Raw genomic sequence first — 25,189 nt, 5'->3', positions numbered from 1 at the left:
GATAGCAGAGATTAGTCTTCAAGCACAACCATATTACAGAGAGTCATGCCAAATAAGGAAAAACAAAAGTAGGAGACAGGCAGACTCACTACAAAAACAATGTCCCAAAGCTACTAATCAAACAACTCCCAATCTAGATCTAGACCTCAGATTACACTAATGAATTCTAATTCTGATGTTTTAGCATGTAAATATGTATTAAAATGGTAGACAGAGACAATCCCTGCCTACAGCAAAGGTTTTAGCATAAATGATCCGTACGTGTGAGTTTCATGCTGCACCTTTTGAAGCGTTTTTAAAGCAGCAGGATTTTGTCGCTGTATCTTGAAATTATTATTTTTTTCTTTTGCGTTTGCCATTTAACATGGCATTTATTTTTTTTCAATGAACATTATCAACTTTCTCTGAGGAAAATGGATTCAACTGGCTCTGTTCCTCAGCAACAGCAGAGTAGTTAAGCACTTTGTCTGGTTGATATTATCGACCAAAAAACCTGGACAACCCGCGCAGCCATCAGCATGGTTTCAGTAACGATGTAAAACAAACAATGAATCACTAAATTGTTGATCTTTTCTGAACCAAAACCACAAAAAGAAAGTGGAGGCCTGCAGGCTGAACAGGCACAATATTTCTTCTCAATCACTATTACAGTGCGGCAGCCACAAGTGACAATTTCAGGATATTTAGAAATGCTAAAAATGTTGTGTAGCAGTAGCACCAAGCAGTATCATGTAAAGAGCAGTAATTGAGTCAGCAAATGGGATCAGTTATAGAGCAAAATCTGCCTAAACTTGGCTAAACGTTTGCTAGCATAAGCCATAAGAATAGGTTATTGTTACATTACAAAGTTGCATAGTCTCGCTCTAAGGCTGCCCACATATGTTTTACCTTGCAGTGATTAAACAAGAGCATAATGTGAATCATGGAGCTCTGTTTTTCTTCTATGTAGCATATAAACAATTATCAGTCAGTCAGTCATTCAATCAATAACTTTATGTTTTTTTCTTGTCCAGGTTCGTGTCCAAAAAACTTTGCAACACTGTTGAATGCTCCCTAAAAAATGAATTATATAAGAAAACGGATGTTTTGCGCTCCCAACTGGCTCCTCGTCAGATATAGAGGAATCCTCTGTACAAAATATATACCGAAATGCACACAGAAAGAAAGAGACAAAAACAAAGACGAGATAGTTGCACAGCCTGGACAAGTCAAACAACTTGTTCAACGTGTTCAAAGTAACAACTCCCGAAAAGTTCACCTACTCTGGCCCAATTTAAGGCTTTGAATTCAGTGTATCAATTCCTGCAGGTTTGTTTTTCTGCACAGGATGCAGAGATCCTAATTGTTTTCTTGCCTGTTCCCTTACGAGGTAAAGACAACGGGTGGACCCGCATCTTCGGACCATAAACCATTGCTGACATTCCTGTGCTGTGAAACTACAAACACACAGGGGAGACATTCCTCAGGGATGTTAGACGGCACTCGACCTGCAAATCCAGAGACGATGACTGACTGCATACAGCTTGTAACAATGAATAAAGAATAAAGTGGAAGTTCAGTCTTACTAAAAGATTGCCGTCACTTACCTTAAAAGGACAAACAGAAGTTAATTTACCCATATATTCTAACAAGATGCCACCATTTGTTTATCATGTTTGGTTAGAAAGCTTGCAAAATTTGATCGTTTCCTCCCAGCAACAAACAGCATTAATTATTCATACACACCGTTTGTCTACAGTAAAAGCATGGCAAAGCTGGAAGTATACAAAATCAAGTAATTTGCAAATAATTGATAAGGTTGAGACTATACAAAAGGAAGTTTTTAAGAACGTTTCAGTGTAAATCATCATTTTAAAGTTGGATAAAAAAACACATCATTTTATAGACACACAATTTTAAATAGCTTTTACAAGCAGTGCATTACTTTTGGAACCGAAGTCAGCATTTTAAGTTTCTGTGTAAAAAGTAGCTCATGCTAAGAAAGACAATTCAAATGAAAAGACGGATACACGAGCATGTAAAGTGTTCATGGAGATTTTCTTCCTCATTTAAGGGGTAAGAACAGCCTACTCCCAGCCAGAATAAAAATGGGGGGTAGGGGGTCTGGACAGGTATGGGCAGACAAGGGACAGAGACAGATTGACACATTGACCATTATCGCATCCGCCACTTTTTGCTAGGATGGATAGCAACAACTCTCAGGGCACTTGAAATGGAGGACCTAACACCCCACACCCTGACGAGAATTAGCGCGAACATCACAGAGAACCAGATTCTTACCAGTTTGACCCTCCTCTGGCGGGGTCCGCCACATCCTGGGCCCAAGGACAGTTGGTCCTGTAGCCGCTGAGTCCATATAGGTCCAAGAAAAGACAGGAGATGTCACGAAATGATACAACGCTAATATTAGCTGATGTTGGTTTTCCTTAACTTAGGCAATAGTAGAGTAATTCATCACTTGTGGCCGTTTTCAATTCAAATCATTATCAAAAATATTTTGTTACTAGCTACCCTGACGACTTTCATTATATTATCCGTGGAAAGAATTGGTTAGTTTCTGCTTTTCATACTTGGCACGGCAACTGCTAACACTGCTAACACTGCTAACGGAATATACCTCAGAGTCTTGGCTATTATGTCACGGTTGAGGAGCGGCCACAGAATTCAACAAACTGACCTAGCTAGTCAACTGTATTAAAATAATATGCCAACAAGAATCTAGGTGATTATGTGTACAGCACCAAAAAAAAGAAAATAATGTGGAGTTCCTCTCAGATAATTTTGCATAAGTTCAAGTCAAATTGTTCTGAGCGACCAAAACGTCCTATGCAGCCTTCTTCCTGCAGCTGTGTGCATGGATATTCTGTATTGCATGGATGAAAAAACAAAAACATACAGAACATACACTTTGAAACATGAACGCTGAATTCTGAAATCTTTCTTTGACAATTTGTTCTTGTAGATATCAACTTTCAACAGAATACTGACACAATGAAAAAATCCCACCTGAATGCCTCAAACACATTTTATTCCTGATACTGAAAGTCACACTTTCTGAATACACACAGATTTTATAGTGTGTTTGATAAAGAAAGACAATCCTAGAATGTCTATATGACAAAGCTGTCACTTTGAATCACCTGTTAATATGTAGCCTGTGTCTCTCTCAGAAGTATATTTTCTCTTCACTCTATAAATGCCAGCTAATGCAAAGCACAAGATTAGGCATTTGTGACCTTTATTAGAGCTGATAGCAGCCGCCATGGATACCAGGGAGCTCCATGTTGGAACAACAAAGGCTAGTAGTGGAGCTAGATTACAGATCTATGTGATGGCAGGTAAGTGAAAATGACAAGCAAGCATTATCCTTTACTGATGTGATAATTACCTGCAGTCGACTCCCTCAGAAAGGTTATACAAACAAACGGCCTGGAAACACTCCAGGAAACTCAATACAGCAGGTTGGTTACGGGAGGGAGAGGTCTGTGATTTCAAATCCAAACAATTCATGTGTCACTGACACACTTGATAGATTGATTGATTGATTCATTAATGATCTATAAATTCAGGCTGCATCACTCATGCCACACGTTCCCTGAGGCCTACGTTTTAATTACATGTTCTTCTTGGAAAAGAAAGTAGGTGCTACGTTCTTGCTCAGACAGTGCACAGGGTGACTGTTTACAACCTCCAGACAATTTCTTTCTTTCTTTTCTTTTTTACAGACGCTGCTGATATGAATTACTGCAAGGCATGCTGTAGACAGCGAGGATGCTGTGAATCGCTGATCTTATATTTCCAAGGGAAAAAGGCCAAGCTAGAAATACGAGGTCTGTCTGGACTTTAAAACCCCCCCAAAATAAACATTTCGTGAAATCAAATCAAGTTTGCATCTAGAGGGTTGCAATGGGGGGGGGGGGGGGGGGGATGTGTCCCTTTTAAAGAATTTGGTTGATCCCTCTTTTGTTAATTTGATGCAGGCCGAAATTACATCAGATGACAGCATAATCCGACATCATTATCAACATCAAAATGTTTGGCCCGGGGCCGACGGCAGCGCAGCCTCTGTAACGGGATGATATGGATTACACTTTGCAAACCGACCTTGCCCCCCTCTCATTTTTTATGCCTGCCAGTCAAACACTGTGATGACCGCATGCATCGCATCGCTGCCCGAATAAAACCCAAATATCCCTCTGATGATTAAGGTCACTCATACACTGCTCTACAGACGCCATCCTCTTATAAGCCTCACAGAGTGGGAGGGGGGGGGGTCGATGTATTGGACTCCAGCCAGTCCTGATGTCTTCATTGTTGTTTCTCTTCAGGTTCTCTCTGTCTCACTGTGGCGGCCGGTGACTGCGAGAGGACAATACAGTAATCAAAGTTTCCCTCTGAGGCGGTGTGACCTGTTGTTGGCTTTCATTTGTGTGTCAGTTCAGAGGTTTAAGCTTCTTCATGAGGAGTTTATCCCGGGATCACAGGGATCCGAGGGCTCACCGGTCATTTGCCGTCACTATCCCAAGAGCTCAGATTGTTGGGGCTGCTTTATTCTGAAATATGATGGAAATGTGTTGGGACTAATTTGGCTTTAGCAGGATTGGCTGAATATTAGTCCACTCATCCAATGGATTATCCCATGGCTGCGATGAACATACTGTGCAGATCTGTCAAACGCCCATATATGTCTCATTTTCCCTCCCTAATGTTTGCTTCTTCGCCCATAAGTGCACAATCTGATGCCGTCCATCTCTTATTTCCCTGTAATGATGACAGCACTCATAGGCAACGCAGTGCCTGATGCTGACGCAGTAAAGCTGTGTGCAGCATGTAGCGCTGTTAATAGCAGGAGCTTTGGGAGTTCTTACCCGCTGAGGTGAGCTTATCTGCACAGACAGCATGTGTATTCATTTAATCTGAGTTCAACATCAGGTGTCCAGAACGATTACACACTGAAGCTCTTGCTCTTACATTGACGCTATGGATTCATGTGCAGAAAAGTGCTTCATCGCTGGTCAAGAGTTATAAATAAAATGTTTACATTTTGATTTCATGCTACACTGTCATTTTTCATTGTCACAAGTGATTCTAAAGAAACTGCACGGATGGAGCACTGATTTTGCCCAAATGTTGCTTTACTGTTTTCAGGATTTTCCTCCCTAATTTTCTCTCCAGCAGCCACATTGCTGACCTTCCTATTGGCTGTGCCAGGTTGAAGTGACAGCTGGTGTGATGTAATAACACCCCCCCGCCCACCCCCACTAGACAAGTTATAAAGAGCAATATCTAGTTCCATGGATTGAGATAATCTTAGGTAGATTAATGCTCTAGGACAGTGAAATGTTTGTTGTATAAAAGCTCTGTTTATAAAACAATGTGTCACTGCCGTATATGAAAAACTGCGATCTGGCAGATGGCCTGAGCTCCAAGAGTTCCTCCACGTTAAAGGCACTGCTAGTCTATGGTTTGTGCCCCTGTGGCTTAATGGGATTTTAGACTCTTCATTCAAATGAATTATATATAGAAAAACTGGGATTATTTTACAGGCTGTTTAATCTCTTCTTTTTTCCAAAACTGAGCCTGCCCCATGGTTTTAGCATTCGTGGAAAAGTGGAGCGGCCGAGTGCTACAATCAATGAACGCTAGAGTGCAGGCGGCCTATCAGCTCAGAGAGCCAGAGATGCCCTGTGGACCGTTTCACTAACATGAAGCGTGCTCAGTCGACTTGACTCACTTCAGCCCCGCTGCCGTGCCCGCCTTTCCAGAAGCGTTCCCATCCTGCTGAACAATGACAGACACGAGGCTTCACCAGAGCTGTTCCGCCACCGCGAGACACAGATTCGGTGCCCTTTTGCACTGAAGACAGCTTCATCCCTCCAGCTTTAGCTGCCACTCAGAGGGAGGCTCGGGCACCAGTCAGACTCTGCATCCTGGATCAGCTAGCTACTTGCCAGAAAAATAAAACTCTGGTGAAAACAGTGAGGCGGGTTGCGTTTCCACTGTGCTCTGGATCTTACCACAGTCAGGCAGAAAAGTTGACTGATCTCAGTGACTGGCACCACTGAAAAGACTTTTTGGAACTGCAGAAGAGGCCCCTTCGCTTCCTGAACTGGGCTCACAGCTTTGAATTCAAGGCTCAGCACTGCTTCCTGATTCCCACTACAGATCCCATCATGCCTCACTCCTTCCAGCAGAAAAAAGGTGAGACTTCTTTTCTTCTTTTCTTTCGTTCCTCAACATCTGCAAGTTGAAATGACAATATTTCACTGCTGGCAAGATAAATGAATGTGTGGAGCGTAGCATAGCTGCAAGAGAGAATGCATCCTTAGCAAACCTTCTTTGAATTAAGAAAAAAAAACTTTAAATGAATATAAACATTTCTGAAACTTGACATGTGACATTTTGCATTGCTATATTACCAGTGCTTGTCAAATATTGTCATTAGGGCACAAGGCTTTGTCCAGGTAACATTGCATTAAGACATTATATTAAAAACTGTGCACACATATTTCCCAGAAATAAATAATTTAGATATATTTTCTTATTATCATTGGGATTGGTCATGAAATTCACACATTGTTTTGTCTTACATGAGCAAACTGCATAAGGAGATGTGCATGTTATTTTAAACCCTAATCCCCCTAACCCTAACCTAAATAAGTCCATTTCCCTTTTTAATTACAACCCTTCATGAAGTCAACCAAACACTGTAGAAACATCAGATCTGCACGCCTCCACAGGATGAGTGACAACCAAAAAACGTTCTTCCACAGAACACACAAAGGCCAGAAACACTGTCTCCTGCATTGAATGTATATGTATATATTTCCGTACAGCTTTTAAGGCGGTCAGCTTATCACAGAGATCAAATCAATTTACTGCTGAATCACTTGCTAAGTCACAACACTGACGCGGGCGAGCATGCAAAGTAACATTAAAGGACACACGGGTAGACACAGGTCACGATAAAACAACTGACATCTGATAAGCAAATGGGAGTGCAGAATGCAACAAATAATGTCCTCGCTGGTTTATCTACAGTATGTAAAAACCTGTCATTTAATGGGAGCCAAGATAGGATCTGAGTTATTTGAGAGGCCCTTTTTGATTTTCACGCAAGGTGTACCCTTCGAGAATCCTTTCCACGTCTGCACAAAAGACACAGAAAACAAAGGTTGGTGTTTAAACCTGTCAAAAAAGGACTTTTTACCGTCAAAAGTCTACTTAACACTTAAAAGAAAGTTTTAAGCAGCAACACACAGGGTCCCTGAACGCCTCTTTGAATGTTCGAATTTATGAAGACAACAGATCGCTAATGCACAATGCAATCCATACCATGGTATTACATGTCATGCTATCAAGAAATGCCTGCAGTCCCTTGCATGCAAAGCACAACAGTGCAGCAGCTATCAAGAGTGCCTGCCCGTGTGATGCAGAACAGATAACAATTATGCGAACGTGTTGAGCACAGGAGGTGTCACCCTACTTTCTTGCATCAACACATCCACCTGGCATTTCCTGGGCTCCGGGGAGACTTTTAATGAAAGCACTGAGGGATACAGTAGCTGTGATACATTAGCAGGAATAAATTGTAATCAAAAAGTAGGTTCATTTCTTCATTTCAAACGGGCATGAATGTAGATTAATGAGGCCTGATGGTTATATGAGTTGATTTGTTTCTAGCAAACAAAAGAGAGTGGGAGGCTTTTTCAGAATTGAGAAGGAGAAATAACTGTCTGGCTTCATCAACTGAAATAAGGGTGTAGGCGCTGACGAGACAAAGTCAGTCTCATGAGAAAATCCAATCAGAAATTATACATTTTAAGCAAAACTAACACAGATTATTCAGAAATTGGATTTCAAAAAGGAGAGGAAAACGAAAAAGACATCAAGATCAACTTTCTTTGCAAATGAACAATTTAAATGTACATGTGCATTTAATGTATTATGCATATATTTTCCTTGATATTTCATAAAAAGATTATCTCTTCTTCAATCCACGTCAGTACCCAGAGTTTGAGGTTTTTTTTGTTTGTTTTCTTGGTAAAGCAGTTGACTTCTGGGGCTTGGTGGGATTGCTTTCATCCTCGCCAATCCCATGTTTCCATGTTGGATTTAAAACCATTTACTGCTTTGGCTGGAGGAAACAAAAAAAAAAAAAAAAAAAAGCTGACATGAAAATACACCTATATACTAATGGAGGCTGTGGACGTTTGATGCAGATGGAATCTCTGCCGAAAAACACTGAGGACTAATGCCAGATTTCTCATGAAATGAAATTATGAAAGCTCATCTAGAGCTCGTTTTAGCATTTCACAGTTTCACAACGTAACCGCAGCGGACTTGACCTCTCGAGTTTGGAAGTGAGGAAATTAAGAATATATATGAAATATTTTAACAGCGCTTTACACAGGATTACATTCATATTATTGGAGACAGAGAGCCGAGGTGGTGCACGTGCTCGGTGCACTGTTGCCGCTTTGTGCGTGGTTCTTGTTGAACCGTGGCCTGGAGCTAGGTGTGTGTAGTTCCTGTTTAACCAGCCCTGTAGACCAGCATCAGCTGTTGGCATTAGATGCAGGCAGCTACTTCGACCTGGCAGTGGGAGCAATGTAACATAGGAGAATTTGATACAGTCGAAAGCCAAATGGGGCCACAGCATGACGGAGGGCAAAAGAGAGAGAGAAACAGCGAGTGGAGAGCTGCAACAGTTAACTGAGGGGATGACATGAGAGCTGAATCCCCAATAACAAAACACTGGCTGTGACTGTGTCTATGTGGAGTGAATTTCTACAAACTCTGACAATGTGAACATTTATTTATTTTTTCCACTCACCATTCACTCACCATGCATCTTCAGTGTTACTTTTACAATCAGTACAGTGCATAATACAACAAAACAAAGAATTCAAACTGGTTTAGCCACTTTGGGCCTCGATCATTTACGTCACCATAAACTTGTTGACAATGGAAGAGTCCACCGGTACGTTGGAAAAACAGTAAGTAAATGTTACCTCTGTTGCCTAAACAGTGCAAAGGGTGAGCTTGAAATTAAATCGTCATGGTTTTATGCGCTCTGTTTTGCACAAAGTTCTTTTAGTATTTGTCACTCCTGCAGGGTATCAGTGGCAATATGAGACTCTTAAAGTCCCTGGATGCCACCACGAGAGAAAGTGCCTTACAATGTTGCAATTACAGAATGTTCAATAACTGTGAATCTAAACAGGCATTTTACATAGATCCAACTTGTACTGTAGGTCGGCAGCTCGCAGCCATTTTTATCTGACGTACTTCCCCCTTCATCAGCACCACCCGTAATTGTCCAAACGTTTTAATTTCAGTTGCTTGAGTGGATGTAAAGTAACAAAAGTGAACATTGTTATAATCATTTTTTTAATACAATTGAATAGTCAATGTTTAGAGCAGTTTGTTCAAGTTTGCATTCTTACTACTACTACTACTTGAAGTGGCAGAAGCTGGATCTTTCAACCATTTATCCGTTAACTTTTAGCTAATGTTATCAATTTATCATCTGTTTTAGCTATTTCAATTATTTAGCTATTACTTTTAGCTAATTATTTAACCTGTTTATCTATTACTTTTAGATACCTATATATTTTTATATTAATTGTTTGTGTATTGCTTTTAGCTAACTATTTCACCAGTTTATGAATTCATTTTAGAAAATTATGTTTACTCATTAATTTTGGCTAAATGTTTATGTTCTCTTAGCTAAGCATTTAAACCATTTGTCCATTATTTTAAGCTAGTTATTTCAACTTCTCTGTTAGCTTGCTAACTACGTACCCTGCGGGTTAGGGTTAGTACATTTGTGAGCAGAAGAATGCGCATCCCTAAAGTCAGAGACAAAATAAAAAATGCTGTGATTTGAGGAAGGAGCCTTGCAACGTTTCCAACACACACCCAGCATATCAAGATCTACAGCTTGATACTAACTAATAGGTGTTGTGACAGCAGTGCAGGAAAAGTGGGTTGATTCAGACAGATGATTCTCATTGGATCATTATTGAGGGTGGTGCAAAGAAATAAGACCTTGTTGTTTACCATTTGAATCTCTGCACTAAGGCTCCCTATCACTGAGAGTGGATTCCTCTGTTAAAATACCAAGCTGAAGCCATGTAGAGACACATAACAAGGCTTTGAAACTAATCCGTGCAGAAGTTGTCCCAAATTTAACAACTCCTCCTCATGTGCTCTTGGAACTCCTGTATTTTGCAGCCCTGGGCAAGCGAGAGAAGAAAAAAAAAGAGGAAGATAGAGCAAACACTCAGGATTGTGCCGCTTTGTGAGGATGCTAGCTATTACTTCTACCATATATCCTCTGGTTTTGTGGAAGCAACTGACCCATCATCCAGCAGGTGGCACACTGGCAAGGGTCTGTTTCTGGTATGCGTGGAAAATTCCATCAAGTTCGACTCTGCAGGCTGCATTCCTGGCTCCTCTCAGCTGGCCTTGAGAAAGTCCTGAATCTACATGCTTTGATTTAATTTGGAATTCTAGCCCACCGACGCACCTCTGCTCTGACTATAACCTTAACATGTAACTTGCACAGGCAAGCTGGTGAACTCAAGGTTATCCACACAGGCGCACTGCAGAAAGTTTAATTTTTTGGTATTCTTTTTGAAATAACTGATAAAGCAGAATAAAAAAAGTGTTTAACAAAGCTTTTAGATGCCCATACTGTTTTACAGTACGTGCACACGTTTTTGAGTACACTATTAAAGTATTAAGGAAACAATCTAAACAGAGTGCGTTGCCAAAATGTTCATATCACAATAACATTAACAACAGTACTTATCATCAAGGGACTCCTTTTAGTTAAGTGTGAACCTCTATGAGCTCCTTGTCTCTATCATTCTGTACAGCCGTTAATCTTCCTGTGTGTGTTTAACCTTGTCAAGTGGGATGAAAGACAACATTCAACCTGGAGTGTGTGAGTGCAGAGACGTGCAGCAGCATTGTTGCAGACAGACGTGATTTCGTGTCAGAATATGACTCGCCCGTTTGTCTGCTAATTAAAAAAAAAGAGGCAAGCTTCCGAGTAAACTGCGCTCATCATTACCTGCCGCAGCAAATCTTTTGAAGAGGCATCAGTGAATTTATCACTGCATCTATTTCTTACGCGGCATGTTCTTTGACTGACGTGATAAATTATGCATGTCGTATGTTTTCACTGATCGGCTCAAATAGACGATCAAGGGAAAATGAACAAGTACATACAATGAGACTGGAAGAACAAATCTTTTTATAGGCACACTGCAGCCGTGTCACAACCCACACCTGCCGTAGGAATGGCGTTTGACAAAGGGCGACTTTGTTGTGGACAAAAGACGAGAAAAATGCTTCTGGGATGCATGGAGTTAAAAAAGTGAAACTTAACAATATAAAAAGAAATTCTTTTAAAGAAAGGAACTAAAAAGACCTCTGTAGCTAACAGCATTATCTGTTTGGTGTTACAGCTTGGTTGCATCATGCCTCTCAGAACAAAACTCCACACTCACATCTTTGCTGACAATGAACACTGAAGTTGGCAGAAATTTGCTGTGAAACGAGACAAAAGTGTGCAGTTTATGAAAAAAAAAAGTGAGGCAACCTCCGGGCCTCAGGCTTTTGTCAGTGGGCATTTCTATTCAATGACCTATCATGCACCAAGTGTAGGCAATGATACGGCTTAGAGATGTTTCACACTGTGTCAGGAGAGCGCTAGATATTTTTTTTTAATGTGCAGCTGTTACTGGCCAGGCCAGACTTGAATCACTGTCACAACTTGCTTTGGCTGTGATTGTTTCTGAACAGCGTGCCGCCTAGACAAAGAGACCAAGACCCTAACGTCATGACCCATTGTTTAATTATGCAGCCTGAATGGGAGATCAAAGATTAACCGGTAACACTGTTCATAATGCGACAATGCGCCCCGTGTGTCATTCCTATCAGTTTAGACGGGGGATATTGATCAGCCACCCTACACTCTTTCTCTGTCCTCTGTAAGTGGGTCATTTGTTTTTGCTTGGAATTGGTTGAGTAAAAGTTTGCCAAGGATTTGCAGTAATTATCTCATCCTTCTATAGCTGGGCACAGCATGGGGCCCTTGGTAAATTACACATCTCTCTCCCAACTCCTGGATGGTTTATGGCCGTGCATTATGCATAACTGTGCTGGAGCGCCTTAAACATCCCCCAAGTGGATTGAAATAAAGTTGACGCTGCTCTTTGTTTGCAGCTCAAGATAGTCTTTATTTGGCAGTGCTGAATCGGAGATTGCTGTAAAAGCGTGCGTCTTAATTATTTTGGAGACTTTTTTTTTTCTTTCTTTTTTCTCCCCAATGGTTTTTGAACACCTGGAGTGTTTTTAGTGGGATGCCGGATCCAGATGGGCGGATGCGCGGGGCAATCCACAGGGAAATGTCGGTTACATTACAGTGGAGTGTGTGTCGTAATGTAAAGGGTTAAACAAGAAAAGAAAAGAAAGGTGCTGCATCCGATTCATTTGGATGCTATAACACAGCCTGTAGTACAGTCAATGACAAGGGTAACTGGCTGCTCAAACGTCCCTGATTTCAATTAAACCTCAATGACAGTGGTGTCCACTACGTCCTTTTAAATATCTCTCAAGAAATGTTGTGTGAAAAATTAGAGAAACATCTCGTAACATGTTAATCAAGTGGGAAATCATCCTCCGTGGAAGTCAAGATAATCTTGGCTTAAAATGTATTTCACACTTCATCTTCGTCGTCCTCAAAACAAAAGCATTAGATCTTGAGAAATTCACAAGATGTTCTTCAAAGACTTTTATAAAATATATAATCAGTCAATATCCTTCAATAGGTGAAGTGAAGGAGCGAGGTATTTAAAATGTGGCTAGTTTATCAAAATATAAACGAGTATGTTCCAACATAATAACTGATGATGGCCACTGATCTAATATGAATATCAATTTAATCATTCAAATATTTAATTGATGCTACCAGAGAAATCTAATCTAATTTTCCAGGGATTCTGTGTGTTATCTTGTAATAACAAAACTAAAGATAAATGACATATTTTGAAAGGAGAGTTAAATGTAACTGAGTCAACACTTTCACGGTTGTCATGTAAACCAACATATCTTCTAAATAATTTCATAAACTTGTCTTTGTCGTGTATTATCAGCTCAGCAGATGCTCCTCCTGTGCCAAGGAGTGAACGGGATGAGAAAAGACGGGGAATCCGTGGTTTGGAATCACCACAAACAAAGTTTCCACGGTGAGTCACTGACAGTAAATGCTTGCCCACAACTCGTGAAATGAATACAACTTTTCACATGCTGTCCCACACACACACATATACACACACACACACACCCACCCTAACCAAGCATCATAAACCCCTCTATTAGCTGGTAAAAGATGTGCAAATTCACACCCATTCTCATCTGCACGCAGGGACGAAACAAACTACACAGTTCAACTTCTCTTCGGTGCCATCCCGTTTATGCAAAAAAGAAAGCCTGGCTGGTGACATGTTTCAAACTAAAAGCGCTTGTAAAAGTAAAACACGACACCAGTAAGCTGAAAAGTTCAACAACAAAAAAAAGAGGCTTGCATTTATTCTTGCCCAACTCTGAGCAATGATGCAACAGGGAGTACACATGCCTTAAATTAAATGGTAGAAGAGAAGAAGAAAAAAAAAAATCACAGCAATGCATTCAATTAATTTTCCAGGAAATCTTTCACTTTGCATTTCAATGAACGACGTTTTTGTTGCAAGTGTGTGCACATCGCCCGACATGGACAATTTCACAGGCATCCTCCCCTTCCAATTAATCAGTTATCTGATCAAAAATACATATTTCTTTCTGTCAGGGAGGAGAAAAGGTTGTCAAAGGCATCTACGTAACCAAAGTCTGTTTTGAGGAGGTGGATAGGATAGAGCCTGCTGAAGAGTCCTGATGAGTTACAAGGGCATGTAATACCAACAACACCGAGACCTGACCCTGACATAAAATCCCCCAAAATGTGTCTAATGTAATTTTAAAATGAATACTCTCAACATCAAACCCATCACGCCTGATTTTCAATCATAACCTGCATCCACATAACTTCTCTATGCATCATTTCATTCATCCTCTGCTCGTGTCACGCGTTTAGATTGGCGATGCGCTGGCTGTCACGCAACAAGTTTTCAGTGTGATCATTAAGTTCACATCCAGTCGATGGCACCTACAATCAGCATGAATCTAAAACGGCCGCTTTAACGCAACGGCGGGTTACAAAGCGAATGCGTTAAACCGTTATGTGCGCGGGTGAGAATATAAAAACTAGACCTGACAAGTGCCAGCTCGACCGTGCACTGACATTAACTGAACCAAGCCGCTCAACAATCTCACCCGCACGACACACGCTCCGTCTACCCTATAGACCGGTGAATAATACATCTAATAATACAGCTTTCCTTTTTCAACAACCCCCCCCCCCCCTCTCGACGGTGGCTCGCAGCATTCTCCATCTATGAAGTCAGCATACCTGCAGGAAATCTGGCTAAAAAAAATAAAAAATAAAAACAAATGTCACATCGACCTGTCCTTATGGGCCTAATTAGGATGTCGGTCTGAGTGCGGCACATGTAGGCTCTGTGTGTTATATGCGACGGACGGCAGCGAGACGATACATCGCCAAAATCACGGAATATAAATTAGTTCTGAGAATTTCGGGGGCTGGGTTTAAGGAACCGGTGACGTCGCAGGCTCTACGTCCTGTGACTGTGGACTCAACCAAAAGCAGAGAGAGGGGGGGGGGTGTCGGATCACTCTGAAACAATTCCCTGCGTTATTTTACAAAATAATTCTTATTTTCGCACTCGTTCAAACACTGCGTTCATGCTGCGTTTGCTGTAAAAGTCGCCGTGCTCAATATGTGTTTAAATGACCGATTTGGATAGAAGTTGTTTTCACCACAAGGGAAAAAAACGACTCACCCCTGCCCCGGGAAAGTGGTACGGTCTCGGGCTCAAATTCCGAGAATTGAGCTCGTCTGATTCTTAGAACTGGGGTTCTTAGAAGTGGTGATGCAAGAAGTTTCTAGGAAAGCGCTACCAGGTGATTTTTTAAATTCCTTTTTTTCCTCTAATTTGGCGCGAAGTTGTTATGTACTGTGTATTGCTGATGTTTTAGACATAGCTATTTGTCCATTTGTGCCGTTTAAGTGTTTGTGAAGCCCGGGCTGTTGTGCGACTGTGTCTGCTGGCAGTTTGAACAGTGTCGAGTCGAAACTCTGAAGTGGCTCCTGTTGGTGTGACAGGCAGCGCGCCGCTGTCTTGACAGATCATCTGCCTCGGCGCTGCGCTGTAATAGCTGGTCGCCTTGAACCTGCGGGACAAGACTCCGCTGTAGCTTCCCCTTACCGCACTGGCGGGGGGTCGTGTTGTAAAGCTGTAATAACGCTCGGGTTAGATAACTACACCGGTGAAAATGAGGCTCTTGAGCGGTGTGAAAGCTGTCCAAGAGCCCGGGTGCTACTTTGTGGTTCCCGGGTGGACATAGTTGTCTTGTGTTAACAGTGTCTTTTTTTGTTTTTGTTAAATGCGCTCTGATTTAACGCCACTTTAGACGTTCAAGTGTCAACACACAGTGTGGCGGCGGCGGCTCGCGCGCGCTGTCAGACCAACTTTGCTGGCAGCATGGCAGCAGCCGCACGTTCACGCTCTTTCTACTTCGCCGTCGCTCCGGCGGTAATTTGCTCTAATGGAGCGCGAGAGGCTGCGCCGAACGAGCCCTTCTGTTACCGTAACAATGTAGCGGAAACATTAGTGTTGACTGGTGTGTGTGTGTGTGTGTGTGTGTGTGTGAGTGTGTGTTTCCACGGTAGAGGCACGTCGTCGCACCAAGTTGCCTCGCTATGTTTCCACCGTGACACGGCGCGGCACGATGAGCTCGCCCTCCTAACTATCGTTGCATGAAGTTGGGAGGTTTTACTGAGATGCGCGCACGGTTGGTCTTCAGCTTTCCTGCAAAGCGTTGCCTCGTTTCTGTCTCGGACTGAGTTTCGGTTAGACAGTGTTTATGCTCGGGAACAGTTACAGTTAGACCATGTGTAGGAGCATAAAATAATATGAATATAAAACCAGAGGTGTTGCTCAGGACCTGCTGGTTAGACTGACAAAAACCAGTGTGCTCGTTTTAATTAACACGCCGTGATAAAAACAGATTGAAGTTGTGTAGTTAATAGTGTTTACACTACTGCTTGTTTGTCACCGTTTGGAGGTCATAATTCACCACCTTTTGAACAGAGGTCTATTTATTTAGAGTCTATTTAGGCTGCATTCTGTTCTGGTTCTATTTTCGGACGTGTCCAGTTACAGACTTCAGTCCTGACATTGAGTTTAACATACTGTCATGAGTGTTATAAAGCCAGTTCTGCTGTGAGTTAATGAAATATTACTTTTTAGGTGATTGACCCAGAAGTGCTCTCCTATAAGATAATGTCCTAAGAGAGACAGAGAGACGCTGCTGGGCGACACAACAACACGCTGTCACAGCTTTTATTATAGCAAACAAGGAAAACTGTTGACTTGCGGTTGACATTAAAATTAATAGTTTTGATGTTATGTGTTTGAGATGAAAAAAAAAAAAAGTTTTCAGTAATAAGTGAGCTGCCTGCTGAAACTGTTTTCCTTATTTTATCAGCTTGTTCTCGGTGAACTGTGTGAAAACCGGACACCGCCGTGCTGAAGGCAAAGACACTAAACTTTTCTCCGTTAGATTGAATAAGTGCACAGAGAGCTTATGCTTATTTGGATATATGATTAATAAAACCGCCAGTGGATTTTAAGATGATGCGAACAGGACATCTCATTGTGTTTATTGTGCAAATATGTGTGACTTTAAATTAATCAGTCAGCGTTCAACCGAGTCATTATTTCTGTATTTCCGAAAAAAATATTTAAAAACCCCCATAAATGAATAAGACCGTTATTACAGAATTATATCATGAATACATTTGGGTGCTCCGCCTGATACAATACAATACAATGTGTTACAATTTTTCCTTCGTCTTCATGTGTTACATTAACTTGTCAACCAGTGGTTCACACAGAGAGAAAGTGAGGGGAGGGAGAAATGATTCCAAAGGTAGAAATTTAAATGTCTAGACAGTGTTTATTTAATAAATGGCGCCGCCTTCTGGAGGAAAGGCTGCATCTGTTTCTTCGTCTGCCACGCTGATGAAGACTTTGTTCAGCCCATTTCATTGACCTACAGATTACATGTTCTTCAGCCTCACAACACAGGGGTGAATTGGGGCACACCAGTGATTAAAGTCGCCACGATACTGTTTTTTGTGCGTGTGTGAAACAATCTTTATGTTGCTTTCTTCTCTTTGCAGAACTTGACAAAATGGCTTGCGCAGCAGACAGCTGCATACAATTCACACGCCATGCGAGTGATGTCCTGCTCAACCTGAATCGACTCCGCAGCAGAGATATTCTCACAGATGTCACTATCTTGGTTAACAGACAGCAGTTTCGTGCACACAAGACCGTTCTCATGGCTTGCAGGTGTGTGTCAGTTATGTGAGCCAGTATTTCTGCTGCAGTTCGAAAGGTGACGTGAACTGATCTTCGTATCCTCTTCTGTCTGTATTTCTTTCTCTTTTACATGGCTGCAGTGGGCTGTTTTACACCATCTTTACTGACTCCCACAAGTGCAACCTTAATGCTATCAGTCTGGACCCAAAGGTGGACCCAGAGGGCTTTGCCATCCTGCTGGAGTTTATGTACACCTCCCGTCTCACACTAAAGGAGAGTCTGATCATGGCGATCATGAACACAGCCATCTACCTGCAGATGGACCATGTTGTGGACACCTGCCACAGATTCATCAAATCCAGGTAGGTTCCATTACAAATCAGTCAAATTAATCATTACCAGCATCTGTCGTGTTTCTTTACCTTCTCATTCTCTTCACAGTGATCCTGCCAAGCTGCCCAGAGATGAGTTTTTGGTCAGTCCCTTGGTTTTACCTCAGGATGTCCATGCTTACCGGCCCCATGATGTTGTTGACAGTTTGCACGGCCGCGTAGCTCCATTCAGGGACGGGAGGCCTTACGGCTCAAACATGTTCAACGGGGTCAGCACCCCCAGCAACTACCATCTCTACGGGCAGTTTCCCATGCCAGGATTCCCCTTCCCTCTCTGCAAGCTGACCGATGCCAAAAATGCTTTTGCTGACCTCTCTAAGAGCGGTATCCACCACAAGCATTGTTCTCCGCATGACAGCGCAAACATCATCAGGGCAGAATACACCAGGGCAGTTGGCACTAGCTCCTCCAGCATTATTCACTCCACCACCTACGCTTCCAGGGAGGTAGGGAGAGACGATGAGATGAGGAAGGAAAGCCACGAGGGGGTGAGCCAGTCTATCGCTCTCGGCACAAGGAAGCGTGCGTTTCCTGTGTTGACCCTCGAGCACCAGAAAGACTCGGGCAAAGATCACGCTCCTCAGGCAGAGGAAGACCTGATCCATCAGCACTACCCTCTTGGAATCTCCTCCGCTGGACGCAAGAGCCTCATGAGCAGCCCGCAGAGCCCCCTCAAATCAGACTGCCAGCCCAACTCCCCAACCGAGTCCAGCAGTAGCAAGAACGCCGGCCTCTCCCAAGCTGTTGGAGTGCAAGCCCCGCAAGGTACGCAGGACCCCAAAGCACGCAACTGGAAGAAGTACAAATTCATCGTGCTGAATCAGAGTGCTAAGGAAGACGAGGCGGGGCTGCGGGATCCCGGGCTTCGTTCACCTCAGCGCCTTGGCCTGCAACCCTACCTCCACCCCAGCGACTCAGAGAACCTCGACCCACAAGCCACAAGCAAGAGCAACGATCACAGCGAGGACCTGCCTGTGCCCCAGGCTAGTCGTCTCAACAACATCATTAACGGGTAAGGTATTCTTTCAAACAAAGTACCACAAGAAAATATAATATTGACCTGTGGATTAGTATGATGCACTGGGAGGATTTCAAAGTCATGTAGGAAGATATCATATGAGCGGAGGAATTTATGACCAGTGGGTTTTTTTTATGTGCTATTATATACTTTTGTTTTCTATAATCTAGTTATTCAATGTGTCTCAGAAAGCTGAACGTTCATTATTTCCTTTATGTCTTATTCCTTAAAACAAAGCGGGGTTGAATTAAGATTTACAGTTCTGGATTTTGGACATTCACCAGAATATTTTTAGGAACTTTATTTTGGAATTATGTTTGATATGAAGAATTTGTTTACGTCTGACTTGAAGTATTTGTTTTTTTTGTCTGCAGTGCACTTGAGGGGTCACTGAGGAACGGTGACAGCCACCCTCCACACTACTTGAGCCGCCTGAACTGCTCGTCCTGCGGCTCCCCGTCCCCGCAGCACTCAGAAGTCTGTCCCAACACCTCCAGGTCCCGTCTAGCAGAGGACATGTCCGAGCTGCACTCAGAATACTCAGACTCCAGTTGTGGTGAGTTTATGACGGATATTCAATGTCAGTGATAAGCGCAAACCAAAAATGATTACGTATCATTTACTTCTGCTTTGATTTCTCCTGAACAGAAAATGGCACATTCTTCTGTAATGAATGTGACTCCAAGTTCGCTGAAGACGAAGCACTGAAACAACACATGCTCCAAGTGCACAGCGACAAGCCATACAAGTGTGACCGCTGCCAGGCTGCTTTTCGCTACAAGGGCAACCTTGCCAGCCACAAGACTGTCCACACAGGTACATCTAAAGGATTCATTTATAGTCTTGTCAAGTCTACGTTCATTTGCTGCTGAATTCTAACAGGGTTTTTTTTTTCTTCTCTGATTTCCTATTTTCAGGAGAGAAGCCGTATCGCTGTAATATCTGTGGCGCTCAGTTTAATAGACCAGCTAACCTCAAGACTCACACTCGCATCCACTCAGGAGAGAAGCCATACAAATGTGAGACGTGTGGAGCTCGTTTTGTACAGGTAATAACGCCCTTACTTAAAAATCTGAATCTGGCCGTATATCAAACATGTTGCCTCTCCACTGTGTATGCGCTAATAGCACTAATACTCAAGTCTGGACTGTAACTATGTGTGGGTATAGTTATTTAGAGCTTTACAGAAGTGCCCATAATTACAGTGAAGAACATCCAAAAGGGTGTTTTGACTTTTATACAATGGGTACGTGTGCTGTCTGAAAAAGTTTCATGAAAGCGTGTCTGTGTAAAAGAATTTGCTAACTCATTCCCAGATAATAGTTTGCATTTTGGTTCAGATAGTTTGAATCAAGCTGATTTTGTTTCTGTTTTTTGTTCACGTTTGCAGGTTGCTCATCTCCGTGCCCACGTGTTGATCCACACGGGTGAGAAGCCATATCCGTGTGAGATCTGCGGAACGCGCTTCCGACACCTGCAGACGTTGAAGAGCCACCTGCGTATCCACACGGGAGAAAAGCCCTACCATGTAGGTTGACGTACCGTATTTCGCTATTTAAAAACATAACCAATTCAAGATATTATAAGAGAGTAAAATGCCTTAAAATAATGTTGCGCCACTTTCCCTTTCAGTGTGAAAAATGCAATCTGCACTTCCGTCACAAGAGTCAGCTGCGGCTGCATCTTCGACAGAAGCACGGCGCCATCACTAACACAAAGATCCAATACCGTATGTCAACGGCAGACATGCCCACTGACTTGACAAAGGCATGCTGAACTGAAAGAAGGGAACAGTTTTAATGGAGGCAATCTTGACCTTGGCATTTAAAGACCCCAACTTGTACAATCATCCAAAATTGTAGTGCCACACTGTGTTCATTAGACAAATAAATTGGCTGTGTACGCCATTCTAAACGGGTTTCCACTACATGTGAACGTAGAGCCACATCTGGCATCTTAGTCACTTTATTGTTTCTATATAGATATAAATATATATATATGTATGTTGGAAGTGTTTCTAAGCTTTGAAGGTACGTATATAAAGCTTTATTTTGTTGAGAAGGATGGAATGTAAACAATCAGTTTTTTGAAAATACAGTATTTTATATCAGAGAACTTACTTTTCTGAAAGTATTGAAAATTTTGATTGACGGGTGGTACATATATTTTAAGATAACAAGATTTGCGGCTGTATAGAGTTGTCTATACATTTTTATGTAGATGTACGTACATGTTGCACCATGACAAGTTGCCATATTCATGTGAAAAGGGGTGGGGGGTGGGGGGTGACATTGTAATTGGGTTTAGTCTAAAACATATCAGATGACTGCTGCTGTCTGATGAGGTTATGCATGAGGTACTCTCTTACCGTTGCCAGTTGTCAGCGCACATGAAGTGGGCAACTGCATAAATATTGTGACATATTGTGTAATTATATCTGTGGGATTGCTCTCTGCTGGCAGAGCCAATCTAAGTGTTGAAATGCATTTCAAGGTACTGCTTTGTTATGACCAAGAAAATATTTTGCTTCAAACGTATTTGTATAGATGTGACTTTTGTTTTTCGTTAATTTGTTTTCCATAAGTGAAGGTTTACAGTTTTGGTCATTGTTCTAGATCCTATAGTAAAGTTGTGTAAGTGTCAAGGTTTTTGTTTGTACATACACTGTGTATTCAATGTGCCTTTCTCTATGGTGACTGAATTCTTCTCCATTCAGCCCAGCTCTGTTAAGGTACAACTCAAGGACACTTGTCCTGGATCCCTATGTGTGTGTGCGTGAGCGTATGTATATATTTTTAAATGCTTGTCACCAACCTTAAAACATGCAAATTCATCATTGTAAATCTTCAGGACTTGTTTTTGGATTGGGCTTTTTTAACTGCATTAAATTTATTGTACAATGTTATAGATGTATGAATGTAAAATAAAGGTATTGGATTTCTATGTATTAACACCAGATTGAGTTTGTCATATTAAAGTGGGAAATGACGCTGGATTATACGGGCACACAGTTTACCAGATATATTGTTTGATGGTTAGATGGATACAATAAAAACTTGTAGATCAAATACAGCATAAAATATAACTCTTACATGAACAGTGCTATACGCGCAAAGCCTGATCTGTGGGCACTTTCAACCTTTACAGATCGGAGGATCATAACTTTGACATGAAATGATCTAACTGTATTTTTACTGTGAATAGCACCTACATATATAGCTTGATTTGATATAGACTTGATGTTGACCAAAACTGCATTCCAGAAAGAGCTGCATCCCGCCATCTTTCAAAATCCCCCTCTTCGCTCTTAAAAAGTGCTTACTGCAGTAAAGGGAAGAAAAAACAACCCACTTCTAACTTTCCACTGTGGGGAAATATGGCTTTTTACAGTTTCTGCTCATACTCTTATAAACTGGAGTAACGCTCCACAAAAACTCTTAAAAAGGTTAAATAACAAACCACCACACCTCCAGTTATTTGTAAAATGCAAATTAAAGCACGCCTACTGTACGTAACTTTGGCTTAACAACAGCCACTGTGGCCACAAGTGACGGTTAAAGGGTGTTTTATTGCTGATGAATTCCACTTTTGGTTTGTAAGAGGAAGATTGTGTGTTTTCATCTTTCAAAGGTTACAAAGAATAAGAATACAGCAGAAAACTAAGATTAAGCACAACAGTTGTGACAAGACGCTTATACTGAACCTCTACATCCAGAAGACTCTTAAGGTGCATCCACAACACTGTCTTTATAATTATCTCGTGTATCATTAGTTTTCTCTGTATGTGCTAGTCATACAGTCAGAATGAGGCCAAGGAAATGTTATTTTTATTTCCCATGAAGGCAGTCATTTACAAAATAACTTGCTTCCATGACCACAGCTCATGGAATATAAACCTTATTCACTTTCTCCAATCATTTTAAAAGGCCAAAACTAAAATCTTTTAAACAGGTGAAAAACTTTTAACTACAAAAACAAATTCCTGTAAGTGACAATAACATGATCAAAATATAAATAAAATATTTTTTTTTATTTCAAAGTGGCATAAAAAAAAATCCAAAAGTCATCATTTTGAAAGATAAGGAACAGTGCTTGTATTATGCAACAGAAACACTACAACATCAAAATTGTATTCAGTTGTATTTCTTATAAACAAAAGACAGTATCAAATGCAGCCTCCTATATGGCCTGTGAGGTGAGGACCATTTCCAATAATTACAGTTTTGCAAATTATTGATCTCTAATGTCAGGAATGCAAGTAAATTCTCTGTGAAAGTACAGGAAAATGACCAATACTGCTTAATTACAAGAGCTGCACGAAAAGTATCATCTTTAAATGAACTTCACTCAAAACTTAAACTAAACTACTCATTATTCACCGTCTCAAAAATCACCACCCCACCACCCGCCCCAGACCGAACCCCATCCTGCAGGTCAATCACTGCTTCTGCTGCATTGCCTCTTTTCGCGCAGCGTCTTGCAGGAGCTGAGTGTCCACTTCATCTGCAGGTAGCTGCACATACCGGACCACAGATCCGCGGATGAAACAGTTCTTCACCGAGAGCTGGAGCAGATTAAAACAATGATTGAAGATAATCATCATACAAAGTGTTGGAAGATGCTGGAAATCAATCAGCTTTAAGCGATACAGAATATTTCATCAGATAGCCGATGAAATGACGGAATTGGTGTTGAAGTGTCTCAAATTATTAAAAGGATACAAGTTTCATGGGTGTTTCCTTACCACTGATTGATTGGGGTATAATAACAATAATGACAATTGTAAATCAACCACTTTGTTTTCTCGTTTGGCTTCATTACAACACAAAATGTATAAAAGTATTGAAGTGGTAACCCTGTCCTTTGCCACAAATTCAGCTTGCAAATTTTGACGAAGGTGCAACATATGGAGACGACCATAAAGTATGGTTATTACAAATAAGGAAATATTTCTTGTTTAGTATGTACTCTATGCTATGCATAAAACAAATATATATCCCCTCTGTACATTGTAATACATCCCTTTAATTTGGATTATATATTCCATACATAAAGGATGAACATCTGAGAGTCCATAAGTTTCCCATGGATCCTCACATGCACCTGTCTCTGAGACCCCAAACAGAAGGAATGTATTATCTTTTGTACGCAGATTGAAACGTCATCACCTCAAAATCATGTTTATAAGCAATTCCCGGGATATCCAGGACCTCCAGGACCTCACACAGAACATTCGGGACAAGATGGACATGAAGAGACCTGAAACTTGTGAGAAACACAGCTAAACCTACCATGTGTGGATATTTCTCTGGATCAGTGACACTGATGTCTGTGAGCTTAATGTTCAGGTACTGAAACACACAAGCAGAGACATGTGACGTCAAAGGGTTGGAGGGCATATCTGGGCTATCAGACAGAAAATGTAAACGCTTCTAAATAAGAGAAAGAAATCATTATTTCCAACCTGGTCAACAGAATGAAGTGTCCCACAGATGCTGAGAGAGAGATGATGGATACAAATTAATACAAGCTTTTATGGACTTACATTAAAAACATAGAATACCTTACATGACAAGAATACGTGTTATATAATACAGTTTTGTCACTTTTTCCTTGCACCACATAACGTTAATCCAAAGCTAAAGTTGGAGCATGTATTATTTTTGAGCCTCAATCGCCTCCATCATTCACGTCCCCCCTCCGCTGCTCCCAACTCTGTGACTAAATAATGGAGGCTAAATCCAACTGTGTTATAGTTACCCGGTTGAAAACTGACCTCAAGTCGTTTTTGAGCTCCACCACCACATCCTTCCCCACCAGCGACTTGAAAAACGAGTAAAAAAGCTGAAAAACAGAACGACACGGCACCGCTAACGTTAGCAGCGGGCTAAACGTCGAGCACGACACAGGCTGCAGATAACAGCTAGCTAACAGTTAGCAAGCTAACCCATATAAAGAGATACAGTGAGCTGCGAGTGACTCATCGCCTCTATGACTCTTCAGATAAGACATTTATAAACTGGAAAACAAATTCATACATTGAAATTGACTGCTTACCATTATTGCTGTTGGTTTCTTATGGTTGTGCGTCTGGTGTTGATGATGTATCACAAACTGCGTGTTATTGCTGCGACGGACCCGTGTGCAATTACTCACCAGCGCCACATGGGGGAGCCAGAGGCGCGCCCAATGTTTACAGGTGTGAAAACATGTTGAACTTTAGTACCTGAGAAATATTAAGTGCAGCTTGGTAAGTGAAC

General features: G+C 41.6%; 2 protein-coding genes across 3 annotated transcripts; one reads left to right on the top strand and one right to left on the bottom strand.

Annotated features, from left to right (window-relative positions):
• The first annotated feature begins 8,974 nt into the window (after positions 1-8,974).
• bcl6aa (BCL6A transcription repressor a) lies at positions 8,975-21,177 on the top strand. Of its 2 annotated transcripts, XM_070908989.1 has the most exons (10): positions 8,975-8,999; positions 13,170-13,262; positions 17,378-17,549; positions 17,660-17,881; positions 17,961-18,923; positions 19,304-19,485; positions 19,578-19,745; positions 19,847-19,977; positions 20,320-20,457; positions 20,562-21,177. In XM_070908989.1, the coding sequence occupies exons 2-10, from the start codon at positions 13,178-13,180 to the stop codon at positions 20,703-20,705; spliced, it is 2,205 nt and encodes a 734-aa protein (XP_070765090.1). In that variant the 5' UTR covers positions 8,975-8,999; positions 13,170-13,177; the 3' UTR covers positions 20,706-21,177. The 2 variants fall into 2 exon arrangements, with proteins under 2 accessions (XP_070765090.1, XP_070765091.1); XM_070908990.1 differs by lacking the exons at positions 8,975-8,999; positions 13,170-13,262 and adding an exon at positions 15,063-15,093.
• A 1,763-nt stretch (positions 21,178-22,940) lies between these two features.
• Positions 22,941-25,044, bottom strand: smx5. The gene is made up of 5 exons (XM_070909227.1): positions 24,987-25,044; positions 24,706-24,773; positions 24,394-24,424; positions 24,221-24,280; positions 22,941-23,493 (listed from the first exon to the last, which is right to left on the bottom strand). The coding sequence occupies exons 1-5, from the start codon at positions 24,987-24,989 to the stop codon at positions 23,368-23,370; spliced, it is 288 nt and encodes a 95-aa protein (XP_070765328.1). The 5' UTR covers positions 24,990-25,044; the 3' UTR covers positions 22,941-23,367.
• Positions 25,045-25,189: the final 145 nt, after the last annotated feature.

The sequence above is a fragment of the Enoplosus armatus genome, chromosome 7 (assembly GCF_043641665.1).
Source record: "Enoplosus armatus isolate fEnoArm2 chromosome 7, fEnoArm2.hap1, whole genome shotgun sequence".
NCBI lineage: Eukaryota > Metazoa > Chordata > Actinopteri > Centrarchiformes > Enoplosidae > Enoplosus > Enoplosus armatus.
This window is presented reverse-complemented; position numbering and strand designations above follow the sequence as displayed.